Source organism: Plectropomus leopardus, chromosome 8, assembly GCF_008729295.1.
Source record: "Plectropomus leopardus isolate mb chromosome 8, YSFRI_Pleo_2.0, whole genome shotgun sequence".
Classification (NCBI taxonomy): Eukaryota; Metazoa; Chordata; class Actinopteri; order Perciformes; family Serranidae; genus Plectropomus; species Plectropomus leopardus.
Window position 1 is genome coordinate 30,788,724 of NC_056470.1, and position 24,681 is coordinate 30,813,404.

The 24,681-nt window shown below is 40.1% G+C and overlaps 1 protein-coding gene across 1 annotated transcript in view; it reads right to left on the reverse strand.

Moving 5' to 3' along the window:
- Positions 1–24,681, reverse strand: part of hspg2 (heparan sulfate proteoglycan 2) — a 148,022-nt gene that overhangs the window by 3,832 nt on the left and 119,509 nt on the right. The window contains 32 exon segments of the mRNA XM_042491785.1: positions 930–1,033; positions 2,211–2,294; positions 2,402–2,472; positions 3,229–3,307; positions 3,400–3,475; positions 5,520–5,576; positions 6,931–7,053; positions 7,504–7,675; positions 7,772–8,016; positions 8,251–8,472; positions 8,625–8,723; positions 8,831–8,939; positions 9,031–9,140; positions 9,237–9,339; positions 9,442–9,586; positions 10,244–10,328; positions 12,075–12,092; positions 12,272–12,388; positions 12,492–12,639; positions 13,380–13,492; positions 13,606–13,872; positions 13,964–14,061; positions 15,503–15,665; positions 15,862–16,122; positions 16,392–16,571; positions 17,004–17,199; positions 17,595–17,776; positions 17,926–18,060; positions 20,248–20,391; positions 21,298–21,442; positions 22,922–23,073; positions 24,202–24,337. Of these exon segments, the coding sequence (XP_042347719.1) occupies positions 930–1,033; positions 2,211–2,294; positions 2,402–2,472; positions 3,229–3,307; positions 3,400–3,475; positions 5,520–5,576; positions 6,931–7,053; positions 7,504–7,675; positions 7,772–8,016; positions 8,251–8,472; positions 8,625–8,723; positions 8,831–8,939; positions 9,031–9,140; positions 9,237–9,339; positions 9,442–9,586; positions 10,244–10,328; positions 12,075–12,092; positions 12,272–12,388; positions 12,492–12,639; positions 13,380–13,492; positions 13,606–13,872; positions 13,964–14,061; positions 15,503–15,665; positions 15,862–16,122; positions 16,392–16,571; positions 17,004–17,199; positions 17,595–17,776; positions 17,926–18,060; positions 20,248–20,391; positions 21,298–21,442; positions 22,922–23,073; positions 24,202–24,337 (4,339 nt within the window).

Below are 24,681 nucleotides of genomic sequence, written 5' to 3' on the forward strand. Positions count from 1 at the left end.
AAAAAGTTCCACTTTGGACACTTGAATAAATAAAGATGGACAACATAACAGCTCCCCAAAAGGGAAGCCAAAACATCTCCATCGCCCCCTGGTGGCTGGCTGCAGTACAGGTCATAAAGCCCAACCACTTCATATGAGAGCATAGGACATGGGTCAAACTAAAAGTTTAAAGTATACATCAAATACATTTTCCTTAAGATGGTTTCCATCAATTTAGGTTGTTCTTATTACGCTCATGTTGCTCAAGTTTTAGTTTTTGATAAGCTGCATGTGCTAATCCATGTGCTCCCTATAAATAGCTTTGCTTACAGTTGGTTGGACTGTGGGAACTCTCCATGAAGGAGATCACTATTGCATAGACTTCTGCTTCAAATGACATCACCACAACAAGTTGGCCGTATCTGGGACATATTGTCTTCATTTTTGTACAAACACTGATTTGTACCCACAGAGCAGTTTTGAGGAAATATATTTATATATTTCTCTATATTTACGAAAAATGATTCATTTCACTATTGGGATTTCATCCATTCACAATCAAATAATTTGATTCCCATTCAAGTTAGCAGAGGCTAAACAAGACATTAGCTGCTTGGCTGACAAAGTCTGTTGTGCATTTGCTCTATTTATTCATTTGTTTTTCACAAATTATTAAAGGAAAGTATAAAACCTTTTCTTAACATATAGCAAGCAACATTCAAAAGGCCTATTGAACCCTTAGTGAGCAACAAAAACAACAGCAGGGAGGAGTGTGAAGCTTTGCCAAAATAGAGCCACGGTTAGAATATCTTCATTGGGAAACACTGAAACAATCCGATATTTTCACATTTGCTCATTCACATCGCATCCAGTTAGGAAGAGGTGTTTGTGACTTACACCTTTCACTACTCTGAGTAAGTTTTGGGCCTCCATACTTTAAATCCACTCACCAAGATATATACTGCCTTTGGTGTTGACCATGAGGCTTCTGCCTTTAGACTGTCCGTGTAGCGCAGCTCCTCCATCAATCTGGAGGTATCCGTCTTTTCCAGTTCTGCAAGGAAACAGAAACATAAGGAGACAAACACAACTTAATATAAGTGCTGAATATGCACCAACAAACATGAGAAATGCAGATGCAGCTGATATAGCTGGTATAGTGTATCATTAAAAATAATATAACACGCATAGCAACAAACAACCATTGGTAGGGTCAAAAGTTTGGCCTAATTAGGTGACGAAGAGAAGACAAATTATACATATTTTAAGAACCGTATCATTATGGGTGAACATTTTTCAAAGCTTGTCCAGTTTTCTTGAGTTCCAGTAATTGGTTACGGTGAAACTCATGTCTGCATATTGCTGTAAAGTCACATTTTTATTGCAGTGTAATATAGTATAAAAGTGTACATTGATTTATTGATACTTCAGGTACCTGAAGTTAACACTGAACCTGAGAAGTCTGCTTTTAGTTTCTCTGCTTCGCTTTTAGACAAACCACTCTGAAACTCAGTTCTCTTAAATCCATTAGTCAGTTCAGATCTCTGATCACCAATAACTCAGTCACAGTCTGCAGCTGTCTTAAATTATTTATTTAAATTATTTAGTTTTTCTAATCTCATTTTAAATTCTAAAAAAAAGCATTTTAACTGTAATGTTTTAACTGCTTTAAATCGCTGCGATTATTTATTACTCTTCTCGTTTTGCACTTTTACTTTTTAGTTTTGTGTGATGAATTATTCTCGATGTCATTGTCAATGATCCAATGAGACTAAAAGGGACTGAATTGAATGATTATCTGTTATTTGGATTTCATCCGCTTTTATTGTCAAATAGTGTTTTAGATATTTAACTTATACATATTTAACTATATTCTGTGCCTGTTTATCTTAATGTTTGTCTTAACCATTACTATTATTTTAGGATGCCTTTTAGCATCAGACTAGCTCCCCAGCTAACTCAGCACAGTGTGGGTTTCTTGTACTCCTGCATCCTGATTGTCTGACATCTTCCCTGATTTTTTACCGACCAAAACACAATTACTGTAAATTAAGTTACCAATAGTATGTTGGATTTCTGGTTCATTTGCAGTTTCTGGGTTAAATCAGACACACCTGTTGTTAAGACTTTAGTGTGTGCAAGAACTTTTTGTTGAAAATGGCACTCATTTACTTAGAAACTAACCTATGTTGTCCCATCGAGTATACTGTATATTTAATATGCAATCATACCTGACTGCTGTGACCTTATGCCATCTCCCATCATTGATGGACCGCCGGGACAAGATCTCTGCCTCTCCGCTGCCCAGCTGGTAACTGGACATCATACAAATGATCAGCGTTACTTTAACATTATTATGACCTCAAAATAACATCACTCATCCTGATGTCGACAGAACTACAGAGTTACAGGGCTGAATCACCTGAAAACAAGGTGTCCATTCTGCAGCCCGAGGCTGATGAAGTCTTTGCCTTTGCCGTGTTCTCCAAGTTCCTAGAAATAAATGTGTTTAGTCAGCAGAGGAAGAGGAGTCTGTGTGATTTAATTCTGTGAACCACTGAACGGCTGCCCTGCAGTAATTTTCCACACCGACTGCTATAATACCGAACATGAGGCAATGCAGACAGATCGTCGAAGTGTGACATAAAACCTTTGATGCAAAATAACATTAACAATGTACGCCGTCATGCACAAACACAGATACAAAATGATGTAGCATTCCAGAAGTTATCTTGTAATGTAAAGCACATGATATGAAACATGCAAACATGAATACAAGTGTGTCTTTGTGTTTGAGTGGATACCTTTTTACTAGCATGCACCTTTCGCAAATTGCGTGCGCCAGTGGTCTCCTGAGGAAAATGGAGTTAGAGAAGCAACATGCATTTATTTAGTGGTGTGAGAGAGAGCCGGGCTGGCAGCCAACATGCTCAACAATGTCACAGCCTCAGTGGCACAGGAATGACTGAGACAGTGAACACTGAGATGAGAGAAGATGCAGCATTGTGCAAGTGATGAATTACTGCTGACATGTAAGTAAAAAAAATCACTGAATGACATGAGAACATTAATGAGCATCACTTCTGTACAGATGAGGTAATGATGATGATTAGGAGTGCTGAAGTGCAGCAGCAACGTTAGGATGAGGATGAAAAGAGGGGTGGAGGGGATGTGAGTATCAGGCTGAAGATTTGAATTAAACTGTAGCTCAGTCCTTTGAGTAAATATCAAGTCAGGAGCAGGACTTACTACTCCCTGCCACAAAATCAGGCCGTCAGGGGAGCTTGTGTTGATCTCCAGTTCGATGGTCTCTGGTGAGTCATGGGCACTAAAGCAGAAAAAAATATCAACAATTTTACCCCTGATGTTCTGCTGTTGACTTCTAATAATGCGCCATCTGTGACGGTAAAACAGTGTTACCTTCTTGGAAAAATGGATTTAGGAAGGGCAATGTATCCGTCATCGTGGAAATGAGCTGCGTACTGATAGGGTGAATCTAGAAAAACACAGTGAATACACATAAAAATCATGCAAGAATTACAGCAAGGTTGCTGTGAACTCATATTCATACTGTTATGGTGCCCTCCAGTGGTGGAAGCATGGAAGAAACCCTGGTAAACAGGCTTGGTTAGATACAGCAGATAAAGACAAAGAGGTCTTCTTTCACTGAAAACATACAGCAGGAGTTTTTTATTTGTTGGTGGCGTTTAAAGCAATTTTTAGAGGAAGAAATCACACATTCTGGCTTACCAATGAAAAGCTGAATTTACAAAATGGCTGGGCAACATGTCAATGTTATATAAATATTGTGATATGAGACAAGATATCATCTTTTTGATATCTTAACATCCCAAGTGTTGTCTTTTTTCTGGTTTTAAAGGCTGCATTACACTAAAGTGAATTTTCTCAATTTAACAGACTTCCTTGGCTGTTTCATTAATCGCTTTTACCCACTAACTCAAAATATCCACATTACTGATGATCACTTATCAAAAACCAAAGTCAACCCTACAATGTAGTTACAATATCAGAATCAGAAATACTATTGATCTGTGGGGCGAAATTGCGATACATTTCAGTCGCTCTGATGTGTTCAACACTTGTATAAAACATATAAAAAAATTAAAATCTGTTTTCACATCAAATGACATCTATTTATCAAGGTATTTGATAAAAAAATATAATGATATTTGATTTTCTCCATATTGCCCAACCCTAATTCAATCAACATAACAAACCCATGCTCAGGTCTGTTGTGTGGGATTTAGTGACATCTTGTGGTGAGTTTACAGATTACAACCAGCTGAAACTTATGTGAGCCAAGTGAGTAGAAAAACAGTGGCCAACGCAAAGACATGAACGGCCTTATCTAGAGCCAGTGTTTGATTTGTCTGTTCTGGGCTACCGTAGAAAAACATGGTGGTCAGCGGAAAAGGACCGGCTCTATATGGAGATCTAAACGAGTCATTTTAAGGTATCAAAAACACAACAATTCTTATTCTCATGTGATCCTAAACTAACAAAAACACAGTTATTAATATTATTTAACTTTTTTTTGCTGATATGTCCCCTAAATCCTACACACTGGACCTTTAAATACACTTTGCCGCTACAGCGTGATTTGGTCTTTAAACGTTATCAAACTTAGCCCGTAACAACAAAACCGCTAATAGAAATGAGAAATTGGGTGTGTTTTATTGCTTAGAATTTCAACTTTTCATTGGTAAGAGGAAGATAATGTTATTTTTGCTCTCAAAAGCTTCATAATCTCACTTTATGTGCCCTAAATCCATATGCAAATATTTTTTTCAAAAACCAAAAAATGAACCAAAATCTTAGGTGCGACCAAACCAGGCTCCATGATGCAAACTCAAGACGGTCCTCTCCAACACATGAACAAGTTACTTGCCATTCCTCACACGCTGCTCCATCTCTGACCTTTCCCAGAGATCAAACTGAACTCACCATGGGTCCATGCACAAATACCACGTGAAGTACAGAACACATTCGAAATACATCTCATGTCACCCAAACACCATCACACTGCTTTCAACAGACATGTTTGAGTTGTTAGTAACAGCGTAAATGTGTTGAGCAGCTTGAATGTTCTGATTTAAAAGGGCTTCAGCAAGAAAAACAAGTATTTGTGTGTATTTTCTTGTTGTGCAGACAGGCATTCCTGACGTAGACGGAGATTTTATGTTGTGAGTAGCCATCTTACAGGTATTGACATGATGAGAGAGAAAAAGAAAAAAACAAGGGGAATTCCACATTTCTGTCTGGGTCCAAAAACAAATCAGCTGATGTACCGTCCCTCTACCTTTTTAGGAAAGATGCAGAATTCCCCTCTCCCAACTTTCCAATGGGGATCAGAGCCTCAGTTTCCAGTTGAGTACAGACGCATGTTTGGTATGTGCGAACATGTGTTAGGCGATAGACGGTTCGGGTTGAGCTTTAAAGGGACGCGGGGCCCCTCGAGCTCAGATGGGCCCCTGTTAGTCACAGTCGTGTCAGGCAGACTGAGTATTGAGATACTGTACCATTCGCCTCGCTACTTTCCAAATTCCGCAGGGCCTCGGGGGAGCTGAAGAACTGGCCTGTGTGTGCAAGATGTAGCCATGAGAGTGCAGGGGTGAAACATACGTAATCACTTGGGGTTAACCCTCCCAGCATGCAGTGCAGTGCTGGGGGTGAAGTGTCTGATGTTAGAAGGGTCTCATACTGTGGAGAATGTGAGTCATATGGACTCATTTGGCTCGAGTCTTTGATGAAGAATATCTTTGTCTATAGGGTGCAGGTGGTGCTGTAAATGAAACAACACAACTAAACCATGTTTTCCACACCTGTTCTGCTATTTCAGGCTTTGATTGTGAGATAATATTTGTTGAACATGTTATATAGGAAGCTCTTCACTACCTGTTTGCCTCTTTACTTACATTACTCGGTCTTTTTAAGCTGGTCTTTAACTAGTGCAAAATACAGGGGATAACTTGTAAAGAAAAACTAGCTGTTGGTCCCACATCACCCCAATTCTACTCAATGTGCCAGAAAAATGTCAGCATTGTACTTTTCTGCAAACCACAGATACATTAGAAAGTATAGTTAAAAACTGTAGTTAACTTCTGGTTAGGTTATGGTTAGGAAAAGATCAATTTAACGCTTTAAAAAACCTGGTTTTGGATGCACAATTCCAGCTTAAGAAGATGTCTGTCTTGGTGAAAAACAACCACAATTTTGCCACTAAATGCAAAGATGTCTTGGTGAGAAACAATGTGTTTTTGTGGCACTATCCAGGCTGGAAAAACAGCAACCGGATCCTAAGAAACACCCACGTTTGGTGGCTAAAAAAAGGTGCTGGAATGACAGCGATGTCTCGTTAGAAAACAACTAAGTTTACCAATGTACTATGCCACTTTAGAAATGCTGATATGATACATACAAATGTTGCATATTCGTGGTTTGCAGAAATGCACAATGCCAACATTTTCTTCTGCTGACTGAGCTGCCAATTCCTGCCTCCCTTTATTGGCTTCCAGTGAAGCATAGACTTCAAAATGTTACTTACAAAGCCTCACGTGGCCTGGCTCCTGCATTTACAGCAGTCGTTAAAGAACCTGTTCTAGCTGTCGGCTACTCCGATCATCTGGTCAAGACCTTGTGTTTGTTTTCTGTTCCTATTTTAAATCCAGAGCTGCTTTTGTGGTTGTAGCTCTTAAACTTAGAAACAGTCTTCCTCTCTTCATCAGAGCTGCCGAATCTGTGGCTGGTTTTCATTGGCTGCTGAAAACTTATTTGTACTGCTTAGCCTTTTTATTGATACTCTGTTTGTGATGAATACTGTCTATGTATCATGCATGTGTATGCATATATACTTGGAATTGTTTGTGTGTGTTTTAACCTTTAAATTGCTACATAAATAAAAGTAACGTTGCAATTATGATCTGTACTTACTTTCTTCACAGTAGAGGCCTGAGTGTCCAGGCAAACACACACACTGGCCGTCGACACAGCTGCCACCGTTCTGGCACTGAAGGTCGCTCTGGCACACGTCTTTCACCACCTCGCAACGCTCACCTGAAGGTCAGGGATGAAAGGTCGATGGTCAAGTTCACGTCAAAGGCGAGTTCAGAGGTGATACATAGAAAATGCTCATTGTTTCTTGGGTTTTACTAACTCTAACTACCCAGATATTTTTCAAGGAGCAGATCTGTTTGACTTGATTTCTAACCAGATTTTATGCTCTTGTCCACCCACATTAGTTGTATTTACGAGCCAATAAGCACAGTTTAGAGCTAAGGAGGACGCTTCTCCACAAGGCACAGCTGAGTAAATCCGCCAGTTATCAAAAGTGAAGTGAAAATGAAAACCCAAATGCAGTGCAGATTTTGCACCAGAATCCAAGACTTAACTCTTTGAAATAATAATGAAACATGTAGAATGATTATAGTTGCAAATGTTTCGAGGCTCTGATACATGCTTTGTCTTTTTTTCAGTGTTTATAGGACTTTAAGTACAAGCACTAACCTTCAAATCCATCCTTACAGAGGCACTGATACTCATATTCAACATTGGACATGCAGTCACCACCGTTGAGGCAGGGCCGGCGGTCACAGGGGCTGTTGTCCACGCATTTGCGGATAGATCTGCTGTCTGTGAAGCTGTAGGACAAATCCACCTTCTTGTTGTTGATGGAGACCTGAGCGGACAGTGCAGACACATTTTAGCAACCGCATATAGAAAAATATTTATTAACTTTTGTTTTATTTCCTTCTGTAGCGCAGAGAGATCTCACCTCTCCAATACAGCCCTCAAACAGCTCGCTGATGTTGGCCGGTTTAGGCAGGATGTCCATGTGTGGGACTCCACCCAGGTACATGGGGGTGTGGATATTGAGGCCCTGGGCTTTACCCGGTGACGTCTTCCTCTCCACGGGGCCTTGATCCACCCTGAGGTGCCCGGCCCGTTTGTTTCGCTCCGCAACTACTCTGTGCCACTGGCCAAGAGAGACCGGCTCTGGACTGAGGAGGATTGCCTGCCCTGAAAATTACGACAGATTTTACTGTCTCTGTATATTTCTCTCTAAAAAAATCTTCAATGTTAAAGCTGTAGTTGGTAACTTTCATAAAAATAAGTTTTTGTCATATTTGCTGAAACTTTCCCTGACATTTACAGCAAAGATGTCAAAAGGTTATTATTTTAAGAAGTTACAAACTTACCAATAATGCACAAACATAAAAACGTAAAACTAATACAACAGGTTTGATATTTTACCTGTGCCCAGCTCGTATCTGAACTCCACGTGTCCGTCCACCATGGAGATGGCCACAAAGTCCTCCACCTTCATTTTCTTCCCTCCGCAGAAGAACATCAGGCCGTCTCTTTCCAGCGGCTTGAACTCCAGCTCAACGCGCAGGTCGTCGTGGATGTTGGTCAGGGGAGGGTAGGCTATGAATGACTCCTCGCCGTCGAACAGTGGAGTGCTCACCAGTTCCCCTGGTGGAAGTGAAGCAGGAGGAAAATGCATTATCGTTTAGAGTTTCTTGAGGGATATTTTGAAGGAAAAATATCAAAACTCACATTGTTTATCACCCTAAAAGTACTTTGAACATGTTTTTATAGGAGATGAGAGTAATTCAATGTCTTACCATCCATGCATTTGTTTCCAAATTTGCCAAGATGGCAGCGGCAGTCGTAGCCCAGGCCATTAGGGCGGTTGATGCAAGTGGCGTCCGGTCCGCAGGCCTCTGTGGTAGTTTAGGGCAAAAACAGACACATTAAATACTTTTTCTTCTTTTTTTTAAACCATTTTTTATTTACTAGGCTTCAAAAGTGGATAGAAACATCCACACACCTGAGTGGCAGTGCAGGGATGAGTGGTGCTGGCAGTTGCTGCCTGTGAATCCTCTGGGGCAGCTGCACTTGTACAAGCTGGCGTCTGAGTCCTCACACCTCCCTCCGTTCTGAATGAAGACACGAAAGATATGAACTGGACTTTATGGAAGTAAACAGATGAAATACTACAAATACATCAAGTGGATGGATGTAACCGACCTGGCATGGGTGGTCTTTGCAGGTGGGGCAGTTTGTGACACCAGTAGAACTGCGGTCCAGGTCTTTAAAGATGACCTCCTCACCTTGAATGACGAGCTGGCGGATACAGCCTGGAGAGTGGAAATACCAAATAAATCTTCAAGCCAAGAGGACTTTTTCTACATCAAATGTTTCCTGTCATTGTTCCAAGGAGAGCGATATCTTACCAACAAAACCAGTCTTAATGCCAGCAGTTTTGGCGAGCACTGTGTAGTTGGGGTAACCACCTACATGCAGCTCTTCATTCAGATCCAGGCCCTGGAATTTGCCCTGAGGACAGGAAATGTGCATTTATGGGACATAAATACTGACATAAATAAATCAAATGCACATATGTGTCAGTGGGAGTTGCATTCATGCTGACAGAAGTACCTGTGAGCTGCCGTTGATGGGCTCCCCTCCGTCTACAATGATGTAGCCCAGTGTGTGGTTGCGATAAAGCTCAACTGTGTGAAACTCTCCCAGTTTGACAGGGTTGGGGTCGCGGATTGTGGCCATGCCGGAGCCCACGTCAAACCTGAGACAACGTAACAGATTTTGTCTCGCTAAACCTTTCTTTATTTGAGCATGTTGACATATATACATATGTATGAAAACATATATCTACATGCAATTAGATCGCACTATGCTTTGTTTTTGTTTTCTTTAAACAAGCAGATGGGTGACAAAATTACAGATTAAAACTTAAATAAATGAAGGAATGAACGCAACATAATGAACGCAGATGCTTTCACATGAGTGCACTGCAAGGGACATTTACATAATTCACATCCAAGTATGCTCTGTGGCATATATAACTAAAAGAAGGGGTTCTTAAGATATTGTGTTAATGGGAATGAATGGATGCAACATCACAGTGACCTTGAACTTTGACCTGGGACAGACGTACAGACGGACAACCTGAAAATATAATGCCTTCATATTTGCCAATTATCAGCATGAAGGCATAAAAATGCTGAGCAGGTCCAACTGAATCTGATTTTTTTTTTTCTTCAAATGAAATTTTGGCCTGATGTGTTAGACAGCGCTCTTCACCACCATCGTCAAAACACCAAAAGACGCAGTACTTTTGGAAGAAGTGTGTTCCATCCCTTCAGTGGTACCAGAGACTTATATGTTATTTATATAATAACAGAAATGACTAAAAATACAAGTTGAAAAAGTACAAACTGACCTGAACTCTAAGCGGCCGCCAACAAGTCCCAGAGAGATGAAGTCAGCTCCTGTGGTCCTTCTCTGTCCGTTGTAGAGGATCATACCTACACCAAAAAAACACGGTGAGTGAGCAGGAGTTAAAAAATAATCTCAAATGCATTATATCCATCTTAACAAATCCATAAATCTAATTTTTATTCAAACAAGTTGAGTCTTACAGTTCTTTTAAAGGATTTTCTTGAGTCAACGGTGGAACAATTTCTCTTCTATGACTTTTTTCTCTCTCAAGGAAATCAAGACTTTGGATTAATTATGGACTTGTTTGGATGGACATTGATTGCAGTGAAGTCATTCATACACAAGGTAAACTCTGGTACAGCTGGATGGTAAAGCAGCATGCTATGGTGAGGCAAGTTTAAAGCCAACCAAAGCCGAGTTATGACCTGCTGTTCTATCAGGGCATTACTGAGCTGCCAAATGCAACCAGTAACACCATACTACTGGTTCTCATCTTTCTGTCTCCACATGCTGGAAACACATGCTTTAAATGAGCCACAGAGGCTCTCAGGAAAATGGGAACATGCCCTCTTTACACGTCTGCCTATATGAATCATCTCTGACAGTGAAAATGAGCGAGTAGATTGCATAAATGTGCAAAACAAAGTTTACATGTAATGTCAACGTTTGTGTCACACATTTATACATTTAAAGACCGGAGTTTGCTCAAATAGCTTTTGCAATATATCTGAAGCTTGTTTGCTGCAGTTTGTTACCTGATGCTTGGGAAATCCAAACAGTCACTGATAAGCTGCCAATCAGTATAAAGAATAACAGCCGAATCAGCCCAGTCGCCAGAAGAAAATGTTGGCATCGTACGTTTTTGCAAACCACAAATGCATTGCACTTTCAAGTTTTTTACGTATCATATGAACATTTCTAATGTGAAGTAATACTGTATGTGAGCTGACTTTATCATCAGGATTGCTTGATGCCTGCCAAGCTGCAGATCACTGTTCTAGACCAAGAGACAACGAAACCTGTTGTGTTTTAGAGACCTACCACTATTATTCCAGACGCTTTTAAGGCACCGAACACTGGCGATTCTTGGCTCCCCTGTTTTATTAGCGTGATGAAAACCAGATGTTTTTTTACAGAGACATTGCTGTGTTTTGTGTGGCATTGAGCCCCCATAAGAAGGTATTTCAAGCCAAAACATAATTTTCCTAAACAAACCCAAACATTTTTTGTGCCTACACGGTAACCTCTGCGTTGCTAAAATGTAACATTTCAATGTATCTGCCACATAATAACAAATGCAATGTATCTGTGGTTTGCAGAAACAAAATATGTCAATATTTTTTTCTTGCATTGGAGTTGATTTTCCAAACATTTTTATTTTAATGTCATTTAATTTTGCTGTCATGCCCACACACATCCGGCACTAACTGCGAGCAGGTTAAAAGAAACCATATTTTAGGCAAAAGCAATTTGACTTACTGTGACTCTCACTATTTTCAGAGCTGTGATGTTTAAATAAAAGAACACCTACAGAAACGTGGGTAGCATTTCATCGAGACACACACGCCGTATATACAGTGTAGAAGCTGATGAAGTAGACTTGAATGTAAAAGTAGATTTGTAACCAAGCGTTTCTTAAGCTGGTGTGGCTTTGTGATCAAGACCGAAAAAGCCTGAATGAAAACATATTCCATGCACCATCTTGCGTCTCTTTCACAGCCTCTAAATCAGCTCAGAGCTGGATGCATTATGTGAAAGAATGATGGAGCCAAAAAGCAAAACTGCCAACGTCAGTCTGGAGCTCCTGTGCTTCTCTGAGAGCTGAGACTCACCAGCGTACAATATGAGACCTTCCCACCACGGTGGTGAGAGGAAGAGGTGAGGGAGAGAGGGACAGAAGACGTTATACATGAGGAAATATGACAAACATGGTACACAAAGAGCAGAAAACACTGAAAAACTGCAAGATTCAACGAGAAAAAATGAGCAAACTATACAATTTAACTAACGTAAGGCTGCACTTTCTTACCATCGACATTATCAGGTCTGAAGTTGATTTTAATGCTGAAAGCCTTGTAGGCATTTTTGATGGTGGGCAGGGTGAGGTAGGACAAGGGTTCTTGGGCAAAGTATGGCATCACTCGCTCTGAAAGAAGCGCACAATCTCATCGTTAGATGCAGACAACAGTGCAGTTCATCAGAAGTTTTATTTGATCAATATTCCTTCATACTCTGCTCTGCAGACTAACCGTGAACTTCAAGTGTAGTAAAGGCTTCCACTTTTCCCTGTTTGTTAGAGGCGGTGCAGACGTATGTCCCAGAATCGTCATGAGAGACGCGAGGAACCGTCAGCACGTTGAGCTCCTGGAAACACTTTGGAGGAAGCTCTCCGTCCACCTAGAGACAGAAAAAAAGACGAAAGGACACAGTCAGTACAGAGTTCCTACAGCTCCTCTTTTTAAAGGCCACTCAGAATGAGATACATGACTAAATCTACAATTATGAAAATTGAAGAAAAATAATAACATGAACTAATACCATCGACATTGGTTTATGGACAATTTTGCCCAAATGTTGTAACATAAAATGTGAAAGGTATAGGAGTTTTTTTATGGCAGTTTTGTCTTTTTCACTCTGTATTTTGGATTCCATTGTTTGAAAAACATATTGTATAAAATACACCAAATACACCAAATTTTTACAATGACAGCTAGCTAACGGACGATGGAGCCTCCTTTCTGAGCATCAGCCGGAAACAAAACACACGTTGGATGGTTCTGTTATCCTGATGTAACGTTAATGCCAGAGGCATTCAGTAATTTAAAAAAACAAATAGATGTTACCAATTATTTTGTGATGTTACAACAAAATGTCAGAAAAAAATCATAAAAACCTTTCTCCCCATGTTGTGACTTTTTACGACTTTTAAAAGTTTGAGTCAAAACACTTTAATATCAATTACAGTCTTATTTTTAGATGAATGAATTCAGCGTATTTTAAGACTTTTTAAGGATCTGTGGGAACTCTGCAGTATTATAAAAATAAACATTAGCACTAACAAAATGTTAAATTAATTGGCAAGCATTTAGACTACAGACAGCATAGAGGTCGTTGAATTACAAAAATATCTTGTTCACCTTGGACCACTTGATCTCAGGTACTGGGTATCCTGAAGCCACACAGGGCAGAACCGCATCAGAGCCGACTGTCACCTCTTTAGTTTCAGGCAGCGCAGCAATTTGAGGAAGAGCTGAGCAAACACAAAAAATGTTTTTAAATAAGGAAGGTGCCAGTTTGCCTGCTGACAGACTGACAGGCATGAGTGTGTGTGCAGGTGCATGTAAAACAATGTGTTGCACTCACACTGGACGTTCAGGACCACCTGGGACTGCACTGAGCCCACGTCGTTGGTGGCTGTGCAGCGGTACTGCCCGGCATCGGCCTCCGTCACCTGATCGATCCTCAGCATGCCGCCCTTCACCATGATGTGAGCGGGCAGAGACCCGCCCACTTTACTCCACCTCACCGTGGGCTCTGGGTCGCCAACAGCCTGGCACTCAAACTCCACAGAGTTCCCGATCATCACGGTCTGCACTGAGGTGCGCACGTTGATCATCACCTTCGGCAGGGCTGCGGAGGAGAAAAGGAAAGCAACATGTTATATTTGTTATTATTATGTTTATTATCATATATTAGTATAGTTGCAGTGACTTTAACAGACCTTGGATTGTCAGTCTGGCCGTGTCCTGAGCCTGACCGTACACGCTGCTGGCTCTGCAGATATAAACGCCTTCATTGCTCTGCTCCAGGTTCTCAATCCTACAGAGAGACATTAAATCACACACATCAACACAAGCTGCGGTTTCATTTCTATTTTACACATTACACAGTATTTAAGCGCCCCTGTCAGTGGATTTAAATGTTTTATCCCATTAACGAATAACTCCTGAGGCCCTAATCAAATGCACTATTGTTTTTTTGTTTTTTGGTGCTGGAACTCCTCTATTGGATTATCACGGGTTTGATGTAGTGAATGTTTTGGGATCCTTTGTCTTGTTTGTTTGTTTTGTTTTGATTTTATGTTTTTGTTTTAAATTTGCTTTGTTTTTTGGATGTTATATTTGTTTGGGCCTCCTCCCAAAAGCTTAAGGTAGCTTATTCAGGGTGTTTCATTCACATGTTGCTTCTGTTGTATTTGTGGTTGTATTTTATTCTGTATCATTATTTCTTTGATGTTTTGAATAAATTAATGATGATGATGAACTCTTGTGATTTTATACATTTTTCTAATTGTCAACACTTCACATGAAAAGACCAAAACCAGCAATAAATTCATCTCGCTAACAAATCTCTGCAGCCAGAGCCAAATATAGCTTATTCCTCTGTACCACTGAACTCAGTTGTTATCCATAAAGTATTAAAAGCACATGAGCCACGCTGTTGCACATGTTCTTTACTGAGATGAACTTGAACACTGCAATTTATTTTGAGTCAATCTCTACTGTACATCGCCCTGCTTTAAATACTGACCAGATCACCAAATACTTGGCTAAACTTAGTCCCAAACGGAGTGGATCAGCTTAGTTTACAATACATTTACACGGTGGAGAGTATAACAGGTTAACTAACAACACGAATATTTTCAATGAAAAATAGAAAAAATGGTTACCCCATGCTCTCATACATACAAAGTATGTATGAGAGCATGTATGTGCATGTGTATATCATTATAAGTGTAGATTTTGTTATGTATCTTAGAAAGATCCTCCCCTAGTTTTTTTTCTTCTGTTTTTAAAATGTATTTTAGGTGCGTTTTGTGTGCGACTCACGCATATGTATCACTTTGGTTTCTGTGTTCTTTAAAAGACAAACAAATAAAAAGTAAATAACAAAAAAGACAGAAAGAAAAAGTTCCAAACAAATGCAAAATTTACTTTTGTTAAAGTGATGTTTACTAAAAATGTCAAGTGCCCTTTTTGCAGATTATTAAGCCTATAAAAAAAATAATGTACATGTTTGTGACTCTTTTTTTTAGAATATTTACATCTTTAGAGGGAACCATCAGGCTTGGTTCTGGGGATGTTGTATCTTTCAAATTATGTATAAATTGTGCTAAATTTTAAAATAGACTCAGCTGTAAATATAAGTTGTTCATGGGTGAAACCTGTAAAACTGGCACTGTGGTCCTATAGCATCATAAATGTTGATATGTTGACAGTTGTTTACAACAAACAGGCGACAATATGCGTGCACGAGTCACCTGAGCACTCCGTCTTTGACGTGGTGGTTCGGCGGCAGGGCTCCTCCCTCCTTCAGCCACTCAATTTTGGTTTCTACTCCGCCTGCTGCTGAACAGGTGAACTCCACAGCACTGCCCTGGGCCTTCACTTCAACCTGAGGGGACACACGCACTGCCAAGGGGGCTACAGAGGGGAGGAATGGAGGCATAATTTAGGTCTTGTGTTGGTATAGGAACGTCACTATTTCACAAATGCACAAATCTTTGGATCAACATTCGCTAACTATGTACACCTTAAAGAGGTAAGAAGTATTTTTGAGCAGGTGCAGAACACAACAGTCGAGCTTTTCATTATTTTTATCATAATAAATCAAACTTACATCTGACTGTGACTTTAGCGATCACTTCGCTGTTGGCCACTTTGTTGGTCGCCACGCACTTGTAGCTCCCAGCATCCTCAGGGGTAGCCAGGTTGATCTGAAGGTCCCCTCCGTTAACCTGGGCCCTCGGCGGCAGGCTTCCATCCAGCTTGGTCCAAGCGTAGGTGAGAGGAGGAGTACCGTGGGCCAGGCACTGCAACCTGATCACCTCCCCGACCCGCACAGCCACGTCGTCGGGCACAGAGGTGGCATAAGGAGGAGCTGGAGAGGAGAAAAAAAGTTTACTTAGTTTACTGTTTTTTCAAGAGATAGTTTGTTATTTTATTGACACAAACAAAACATTTGGGTCCAGACAATATACAAAAAAAAAATCACATACAATAAAATGACTATTGATAAAAAAATATTCATAAATATACACTGTGAAATAACATTATTGTAACCACTGTACAGGAGTAGTATAGTTGTTCGAGGAGAACAAAATGAGTGCATTAAAATAAAATGTAAACAAAGAAATCCACAGCACTCACTCTCTACATCGAGCATGATGGTGACCTCAGTGGTGCCCATGCTGTTGGTGGCGGTGCAGATGTATTCTCCAGAGTCCTGGCGACCCACAGTGGGAAGCACCAGGCTGTTGTTCACCACCTTGTGTCTCCAAGGCAGAGGAGAGCGCAGCTTGGACCAGGTGATCGTCGGGGACGGAAAACCTATTCGAAGAGCAAAACACAAACTAAATGTTCAGCTAATCTAAAAATGCAAATATTTTTTTTCCTTGTGGCATTCACACAATAAAAAAAAAAGACATTAGTACGGGTGTCTTTATTTAGCCATTTTATTGTTTTTGTGTTTTTTATTAAAATGTATTTATTTATTGATTGATTTATTTGACATTTTGTGTCCTTCATCTTGCATTTTTTGTTCAATTACTTTAACTTTATCTTAACTCTTTTGTTTTGGTAGGACTGTTTTGCTTTGCTTGTCAAAGCACTTTGTAAACTCTGTTTTTAAAGTAAAAATTATTAAAGTTATTAATTGATTTTATTTTGGGTCCTTAAAACATTTTTTAATAAAAATATGTGGGAACTCCAACAGTGAAACAACATAAGTGCTTAAAAAATGAGACTTTAGGCCATCATTACCGTGGGCCTCACAGCGCAGAGTTGCAGTCTGTCCTTCCACCACGACCATCAGCGGCTCAGGGACAGAGGCCCTGGGTGGTGTGGGCACCTGGGGGCCTCCATCAACGTGGACCTCCACCTTGGTCTCAGTGGAGCCCTCGTTGTTGCGAGCTGTGCATACGTACGTGCCGCTGTCTTCTGGACGTGCCACCAGGATCTGCACAAGAGGAAAAATGAATATTTCTTACCATAAACATGCACACAAATTTAGATGAAAACAAAGCTGATTTTAGTCTTTGAAGCTGAGTCTTTCAATAGCAGCACAGAACAGCTGTAAAACTAATGCTGGCTTTATACTAATTTATGTTTCCAGTGATTTTTTTGACGCAGACATATTACCAATATTTGAATAAAATCAGAAATCTCAGAAATTATCTTGTTGTAGTCCTGCAAATAGTAACCCTGCCCCCAGCCTTTGCAAAATCTTGAATGTGACGAAAGACTTTGTTTTTAGATGTGAGAGGGCGTCTGATTTTAGTCTTTTAAAAAGTCTTTTAAACCCTTTTAGAATATGCTACACATTAAACTGTGCTAGATGTTGATCAGATGTACCTGCATGACTGCATTAGACTCCATGGGCACCGGGCTGCTCAGCATGGTCTTGCGGTTGCTGTCCAGCCTGTGCCATGACACTGAGGGGCGGGGCTCTCCTGACGCCTGGCATTCCAGGTTAATGGGTTCACCCACCCTGACACGCAGGGGTCCGACAGGGGTGACGGTGGCCACAGGAGACTCTGAGGGCACACACACAAAAATACTGATAAACTCTGTGTCTGATCAGCCACTAGAGGGAAGCCTTCACTCAGAGTGTGATGACTGAGCTGTGAAAAATCATTCTGTAACTCAGTGAATGTGTGAACGTGCTGATATTTGAGCAGCTCACCTTTGACAATCAAAGACACGATGGTGTGGGTGATGCCGAACGGGTTGCTCGCCACACAGCGGTAGGCACCGTGGTTCATGGGGCGAGCGCTGGAGATGGTAATGACGGAACCGTCAGGGCCGACTTTAACATTATCTGCAGAAAAGAAGATCAAATAAACATCAGATGGACTGTAGATGCTGTAATTTAAAGGCACAGTGCAATAGGAATGAGAACTGATATCATGTTATTGATACCAATGCCATTAAAGATTTTGCTTATCAATCTGATTCATTATCGATTCCCGATCAATTTTCTGTGTGGAGAAAAGTAAGCCCACAAACATTTTCAGCGCCAAAGCAACACTTCTCTCCTCTCTGAGTCTGAGCACAGCTTAGAAACTTGTCTTCATCTATAACAGATGTATGAGAAAATATTTATATAGCATTCGTTTTCATTTAGCTATGCCTACGTGGTAGTAACGTCATTATAACATCTACATATTCCCTCTGAAACGGACATGCTGCATGGTGGAGAAGCAGTGGACCTTGTGCGTAATGTGTCAGATTCGTAGCATTCCTGAAATTGAAGCGCACGTTGTGTACAGAGATGTTTCAGCATATAACTGATGTTTCCAACTTTTTACAGACTTTACAAGCAGCAGCACTGTTTTTCATCTTTCTCCACCTCCTCTCCAGAAAAACATGCCAGCATCAATAAATGGAATTGGGGAATTTGGAGGACTACAACTCAGATGGTTCGGACCATTTGGAACTGGATCTCAACTGGAACCAGTTGTCTATTCCCATCCCTACAGTCCATCGATAGACCATTTCCACCAACATGGCATTGATTCCAATTTGGAAAGTTCAGGGAATTTTGACCAAAAATATGTTGACTCACTACATTAAAAATTGGTTCTCAGCTGAAACCAAAAAATAGCAGGTTTTTCTTAACCTGAAGCGCAAACGGTGACGTCAGTGGGCGTGTCAAATTCTACAGGCTGGAAAGAGATGGAAAAGCAAAGCTGGAGAAGTCGAGTGAGAAATCATCAAACAAAACAGAGCGTGCAGAAGCCTCATTATTAGTTTGTCCATGCTTTTTTCTTTTTTTTTTTTTGCTACTACTGTTTGTTTGTACTGTGCATTATGCAACACCTTTTGATTACACATCCTCGATTACGATGTTGGAAAAGTGGTGTCTTGAAGAGAACTTGTTCAAGAACCAGAGCTAATTTGGTGGAAAGGGGCGTGAAATATTTTAAATTTGAAATTCAGTTTAGTCATAGTTGGTAGCATTTTCAGCACAAACTGTTATGTGTCTTCTGTGGCTTTGGGGGGAGCTGTGCAAACTTTTAAAAATAACCCTGATGATGTCATAAGGGTTGTCTTGGCGTGGGTTTAAGGCTGAAGACAAAGTGCACTTCAAAGAAGAGGTGTGAAAAAGTTAAAAAGATTTAGGCATCTATGAAAAATGCATTTAGTTACATCACCGTAAGTGTACGATGGAGTCTTTTACAGCTCAATAAAGACTCGTTGAACTTAACTTGTTTAAATCACCTAATTTTATGACAGGACAAAAGTAATTGCTGGATTAGCCCTTAAATCTGGTGTCTCTGGGTATTTTCAAGCACTGTGATGATTTTGGCTTAACCTGAAGTTTTAAAAATGCAACAAATGTAATCCGTAGTTTAAAAGTCACATGACTTTTTGTATTCAGCACAAGTTCAGCATTTCATTATTAAACTTGAAAAATTAACAGTTAAATGAAACTTTGGTAAAAACTGTGCCTGAATGTAAAAATGTTTTGCTTCACTTAAGATGATTCTGTTCAGTCTTGTTAATTTATGAAGCACAAACTCATCTGATCTATTGATTCGCACAATTAAGCCACGCTTAGTGGTTGATCCTTGATATTTAAAATAAAATCTAAGAAAAACTTAACTTTGCCATCACAACACCAAAGAGTAAATGTGCAAATCTGAGACTGGAAGAACAGATTGGTTACAAATATGTAAAAGTCCCCCCAAAAAAGTCTATTAAATCTTAAAGAGCTTTTGTGCCAACAAATCTTATTAGACTAAATGGCATGAGATGTTATAATAATGCAAGAATGTCAGTGCCTGTCTGCAGAGAAAAGGGATTTGAGAAAACAGAGTTCTAAATTAGTCATTTAATGAAGTAACAGAGGAGTAATTCATGGGTGGGTTGTAGTGGTAATTGCTTGTAAATAATGACATCATAAAATCAGAACTCATTAAGCCGGTTTATTCCTGACTCTGTGTGTGAGTGTGTGTGTGTGTGTGTGTGTGTGTGTGTGTGTGTGTGTGTGTGTGTGTATTACCTGGCAGCGGCTGGTTGTTGGCCAGTTTCCACTCCAGTCTGACAGGCTGGGCTCCGCTGTACACCCTGCACCTGAAGCTGGCCGACTCTCCCACTCGCACCGCAGCGCTGTGGGGCTCGATGGCGATGATTGGACTCTGAAGACCTGCAGCAGAGAGCGGCGGTTTGGGCTCCAGACAGAGTCTATTTGAGCGTCGCTGTTCCCGATCTCACTTCATTTAACTGACTTATTATTCACAGAAACCTGGAGGAACTAATTGCTATTAAATGTGGCTGAGGGCTTCACTGGCAGCAGCTAAAGACCTCAAACATCTCTGAAAGTCCTGGAAGGAGTGAATGAGGATGAGATCATGGGACAGTAGCGGGGAAAATCTTTCAATCTGAGGTCACACTGGGCAACACTGGAAAGAACAACTGGAAAGTTCATTCATGAAGCGAGGCAGTGTTAGTGTGAGAACAACACCCTGCCATGTAATGCCCTGCCCTTAATGTGTTTCTCCCGCCGCTCTGACTGATGCTGCCATCAACTGCAATTTCCTTGGTGGGAAAGTAACGATCTTCGAGTGCGGTGGGGACATTTAAAAAAAAAAGCTAACATGAAAACTGACTTTTTTTATTGTTTTGATACAAAAACATTTTTGTATCTGTCTGTGAATCAAGACAGTTACCCCTTTAACACCTGCAGTGACATCACTTCTCTTGTGTTATTTTTGGATGCCTTTTACGTGTCTGTTAACCTTTGACCCTGAGTGAATTGATACAAATTCTTTAAAAAAAAAAACGGGGAAAGAGGCAATGAGCAACTTTGTAAGAAATGTGTACATTGTACATTTAGAATATAAAAAAAAAAACTCAGGAAATGTGTGGATGTGTGGGTAAAAACAAAAAACATATCATAATTACATGTCTAAAATTATATTGCAGAATTATTAGAATTTTTTAAGTACTTTTTCTTGTTTGCCAAGTTTGTTTTTTCCCTTTCTTTTTTAAATAATTGTTGGCATTTTCTTGTACTTTTTTTATTAATTTCTTGAGGTGTTGACGAACTTACGTGAGGAAGACGAGGTGACGGACACAGTGACGGAGGCCTGGTGGACGTGAGATCCTGGGTTTCCAGAGTTGCCCGGCACCCGACAGATATACTCCCCTGAGTCCTCTGGAGAGGCTGACAGGATGCGCAGCTGACTGCCCAAAACCTGCACACAGCAGACAACCGATGGAGTCACTTCAGTTCAGCTTACAAGAAAACCCAACATTTTACTTCTGATAGATCAATACTATCAGCCAATACCACCTCTGCTGCTGTGACTGCTGGCAATAGTATCACATTGTTTTAATAGTGCTAATATTGCAAATAAAAATACAAAACCCTTTCAACCCTGAGAAACTGGCTTGATTTCTTTCAAAAAATATTCTAAAAAAAGACATAAAAACACATGGGGCAACAATTACCAAGAAATTAGTAAATAAAATTACCTGAGCACAAGAAAAAAAGAAAGCAAACACATAAAATGACCTCAAGAAACTTTTAACATTGTTATTATTAATTTTTGTCTTTTTTTCCTGTAACATAATTTTAAATGAGAGACTCATAAATATAGTTTTCTGAACATTTTTTTTTGATAATGTCTTAAAATCCCCATCAGCTAATTTTCTGATAATTTCCATGTCACTTTTTACAAATTTCTTTGCAGTTTATGGGACATCTGGCCAAGTTTTAGAAAGAAATCAAACCAAAATTTTAGGTTTAATATTAACATATTGGTGAAACTAAAATAAATTGCATACACGCTCTATAAAAGTGGATTTTAAAGGAATACTTCACCTGCAAAATATCCATTTGTATATCAATTGCTCATGCCTTTAGCTTGAATTAACGAAGAAAGCTTTGTTTTTTTTGTAGGCCTTCACAGTGAACAGAGAAAAAAAACCAGCAAATACAAGAATTGAAGTAATTGGGGTTTGCATTTAACACCAGCAAAACATCCTTTTACAACCTTCCACACAACTCATGCAGTATGACCAAAGTCTCATTTATCCAGTCATATGCTCAGAACTTCCCAAACACATGTATTTTCACGATGTAAAAAGTCTCACACTGCTGAGCAGCATGCCTGAGCAGATGCGTGCATTTAAACTCTGCTCAAGCGGAGCTCATACACACGTGCGTGTCTCTGCACGCTCAGGGCACGCACCTGGTATGCAGAAAGTGTTTTATATTTGAACGTTTTAGCAGGAAATGTATGTGTTTGGGAAGTCCTGAGCATGCAGCTGGATAAATGGGATTAAACTGCACGAGTTTGTAAATGGATGTTTTAATATAGTATTACCGTTGTTAAATGTGGTCCCATTTTACTTCAGTTCATGACGAATGTTTGCTGTTTTTTGGTTCTTAGTTCGCCGTGTAGGAATGCGAGGAAAAAGTTTCCTTCATAAATTCAAAGTAACACAAGGTGAATAACTGATATGAAAACAGTCATTTCTGTGGGTGGAGTATTCCTGTAAAAATTAGTTTTCCTAAATCAACACAATCTGTCTATGTATAAAGAAATCAAACCTCACATCGGACTCAAACAATCCATGTGATCTCCATATTTCCTTGTACCATTACATCACTGCATGTAAGACATACTGAATGAAGTGGGGCACGATGGTGTCTGTATGACTGTGATTACCTGGTGGTTAGAGGAGAGGCGTCCGCTGGCTTTCGTCCAGATGACTTGTGGAGGAGGATTTCCAGGAGCGAAGCAGTTGAGCTCCAGACTCTGGCCCTCCTGGACATCAGCTATAGATGGCTGGATGCTGACCACTGAGGAGCTATGGTCCGCTGCACAAACACAAACACTACTGATTGTATCTTCCTTCTCTGTTTTTTTAAAGCACTATAGAGTTCTTCATGGTTGACGCAAAGATTCTGGTTAATCCATGTTCAGACACACTTAAAATTTAGTTAGCAGAGTTTAAACCTACACTGGCTGATCTGATTACAATGAAACTGCTGTTTGTGTTACTGTGTCTCGAAGACGCTTGGTAACCATGGGGGAGGCTGTGCAAAGGGAGGCGTAGGGATATTGGTAGATAAGGTTAAAGGGCAAAGGGGGAGTTTTATACATTTTTGGATGAGACAGATAAGGAAGATTAAAGGGAGAATTCTCCCCAAAACTAAAAATGCAGAATTTCCTCTCACCTGTAGTGCTATTTATAATACTTTAGAATTTTATTTATCTTTTCAAAGATTTTATTTCCTGCTTTTATTGCCTTTGTTTGACAGGACAGTGTGAGCGTGAGGGGGGGAGGATACAGCCTCTGTATATGGGGTGCCGCTCTATCCACTGAGCCACCAGACGCCCCAATTCTTTGTAATTTTGGTGTAAGTTGCCAAGTGTTGGATATTTCAGCCATAGAGATGTCTGCATTCTTTAAAATATAATTGAACTAGATGCCACTTGGCTTGTGGTGCTCAAAGTGGCAAAATATTTGGTGGAAAGAAAATAGTTCCTCTATGAAACTGCTCACAACAAGGTGAACAGATTATCTTGAGAAACTGGTTGTGATTTCTTGAAAGAGACATCGCTGTTGAGTTTTCAGATGTATTTTTGTGGCGCTTTGAGCACCACAGAGTGCCAACTACTTTCATTATATTTAAGAGACATCAAACATATTACGGCTGATATCTCCAACACTCGCCAACTCACACCAAAACAATCTAGAATGATAAAAAGCACGTTTTTAGGCATGTTTTTGCAGTGAACTGTCCCTTTAATGTCACTTTTGTTATTAAAATGGAGAACATGTCCTGAACAAGAACGACACGTTCTATCTGTTGTTAGGGGGTAATTATATAACATACTTATCTGCACTTGTATGTATAAGTACATCCATATCGGCTGATTATTAGTATTTTTATCATTATTATTATTCAGTGGTGGCTTTTTTTAAAACCATCACTACTCACCTTTGAGCACAGACACTTTAATGGGAGAACTATTTGAGCCAATGCTGTTGCTTCCAACACACATGTAAGTGCCCGCGTCCGACATCTGGATGTTGGGGATGAGCAGAGTACCGATGTCGGTGCGGTCCATGCGGGCCTGGAGAAGACACACAAGAGACAAAATTAGACAATTATCTCAATTATGTTAACATACAGCACTGTGAATTACATTAACAAAACATGATTGTACTAATAATAACACCATAAATTAAAATAATAGTTGAGATGAAGCACATCACTTACCTGTCTCATGTCGCTTGAAACAACACAGATACGACACTGCTGACATTATGACATCACTAGCTACAGTAACAGCGACACAAAAGCACTACAGCGTAGATCTTTGAGACAAGACAAGAGCTGTTATTGCCACAGTCTCTGTGTACATGGATTTTGACTCATGATTTCTATAATGTTGTACTTTGCACATGAAGCTGCACG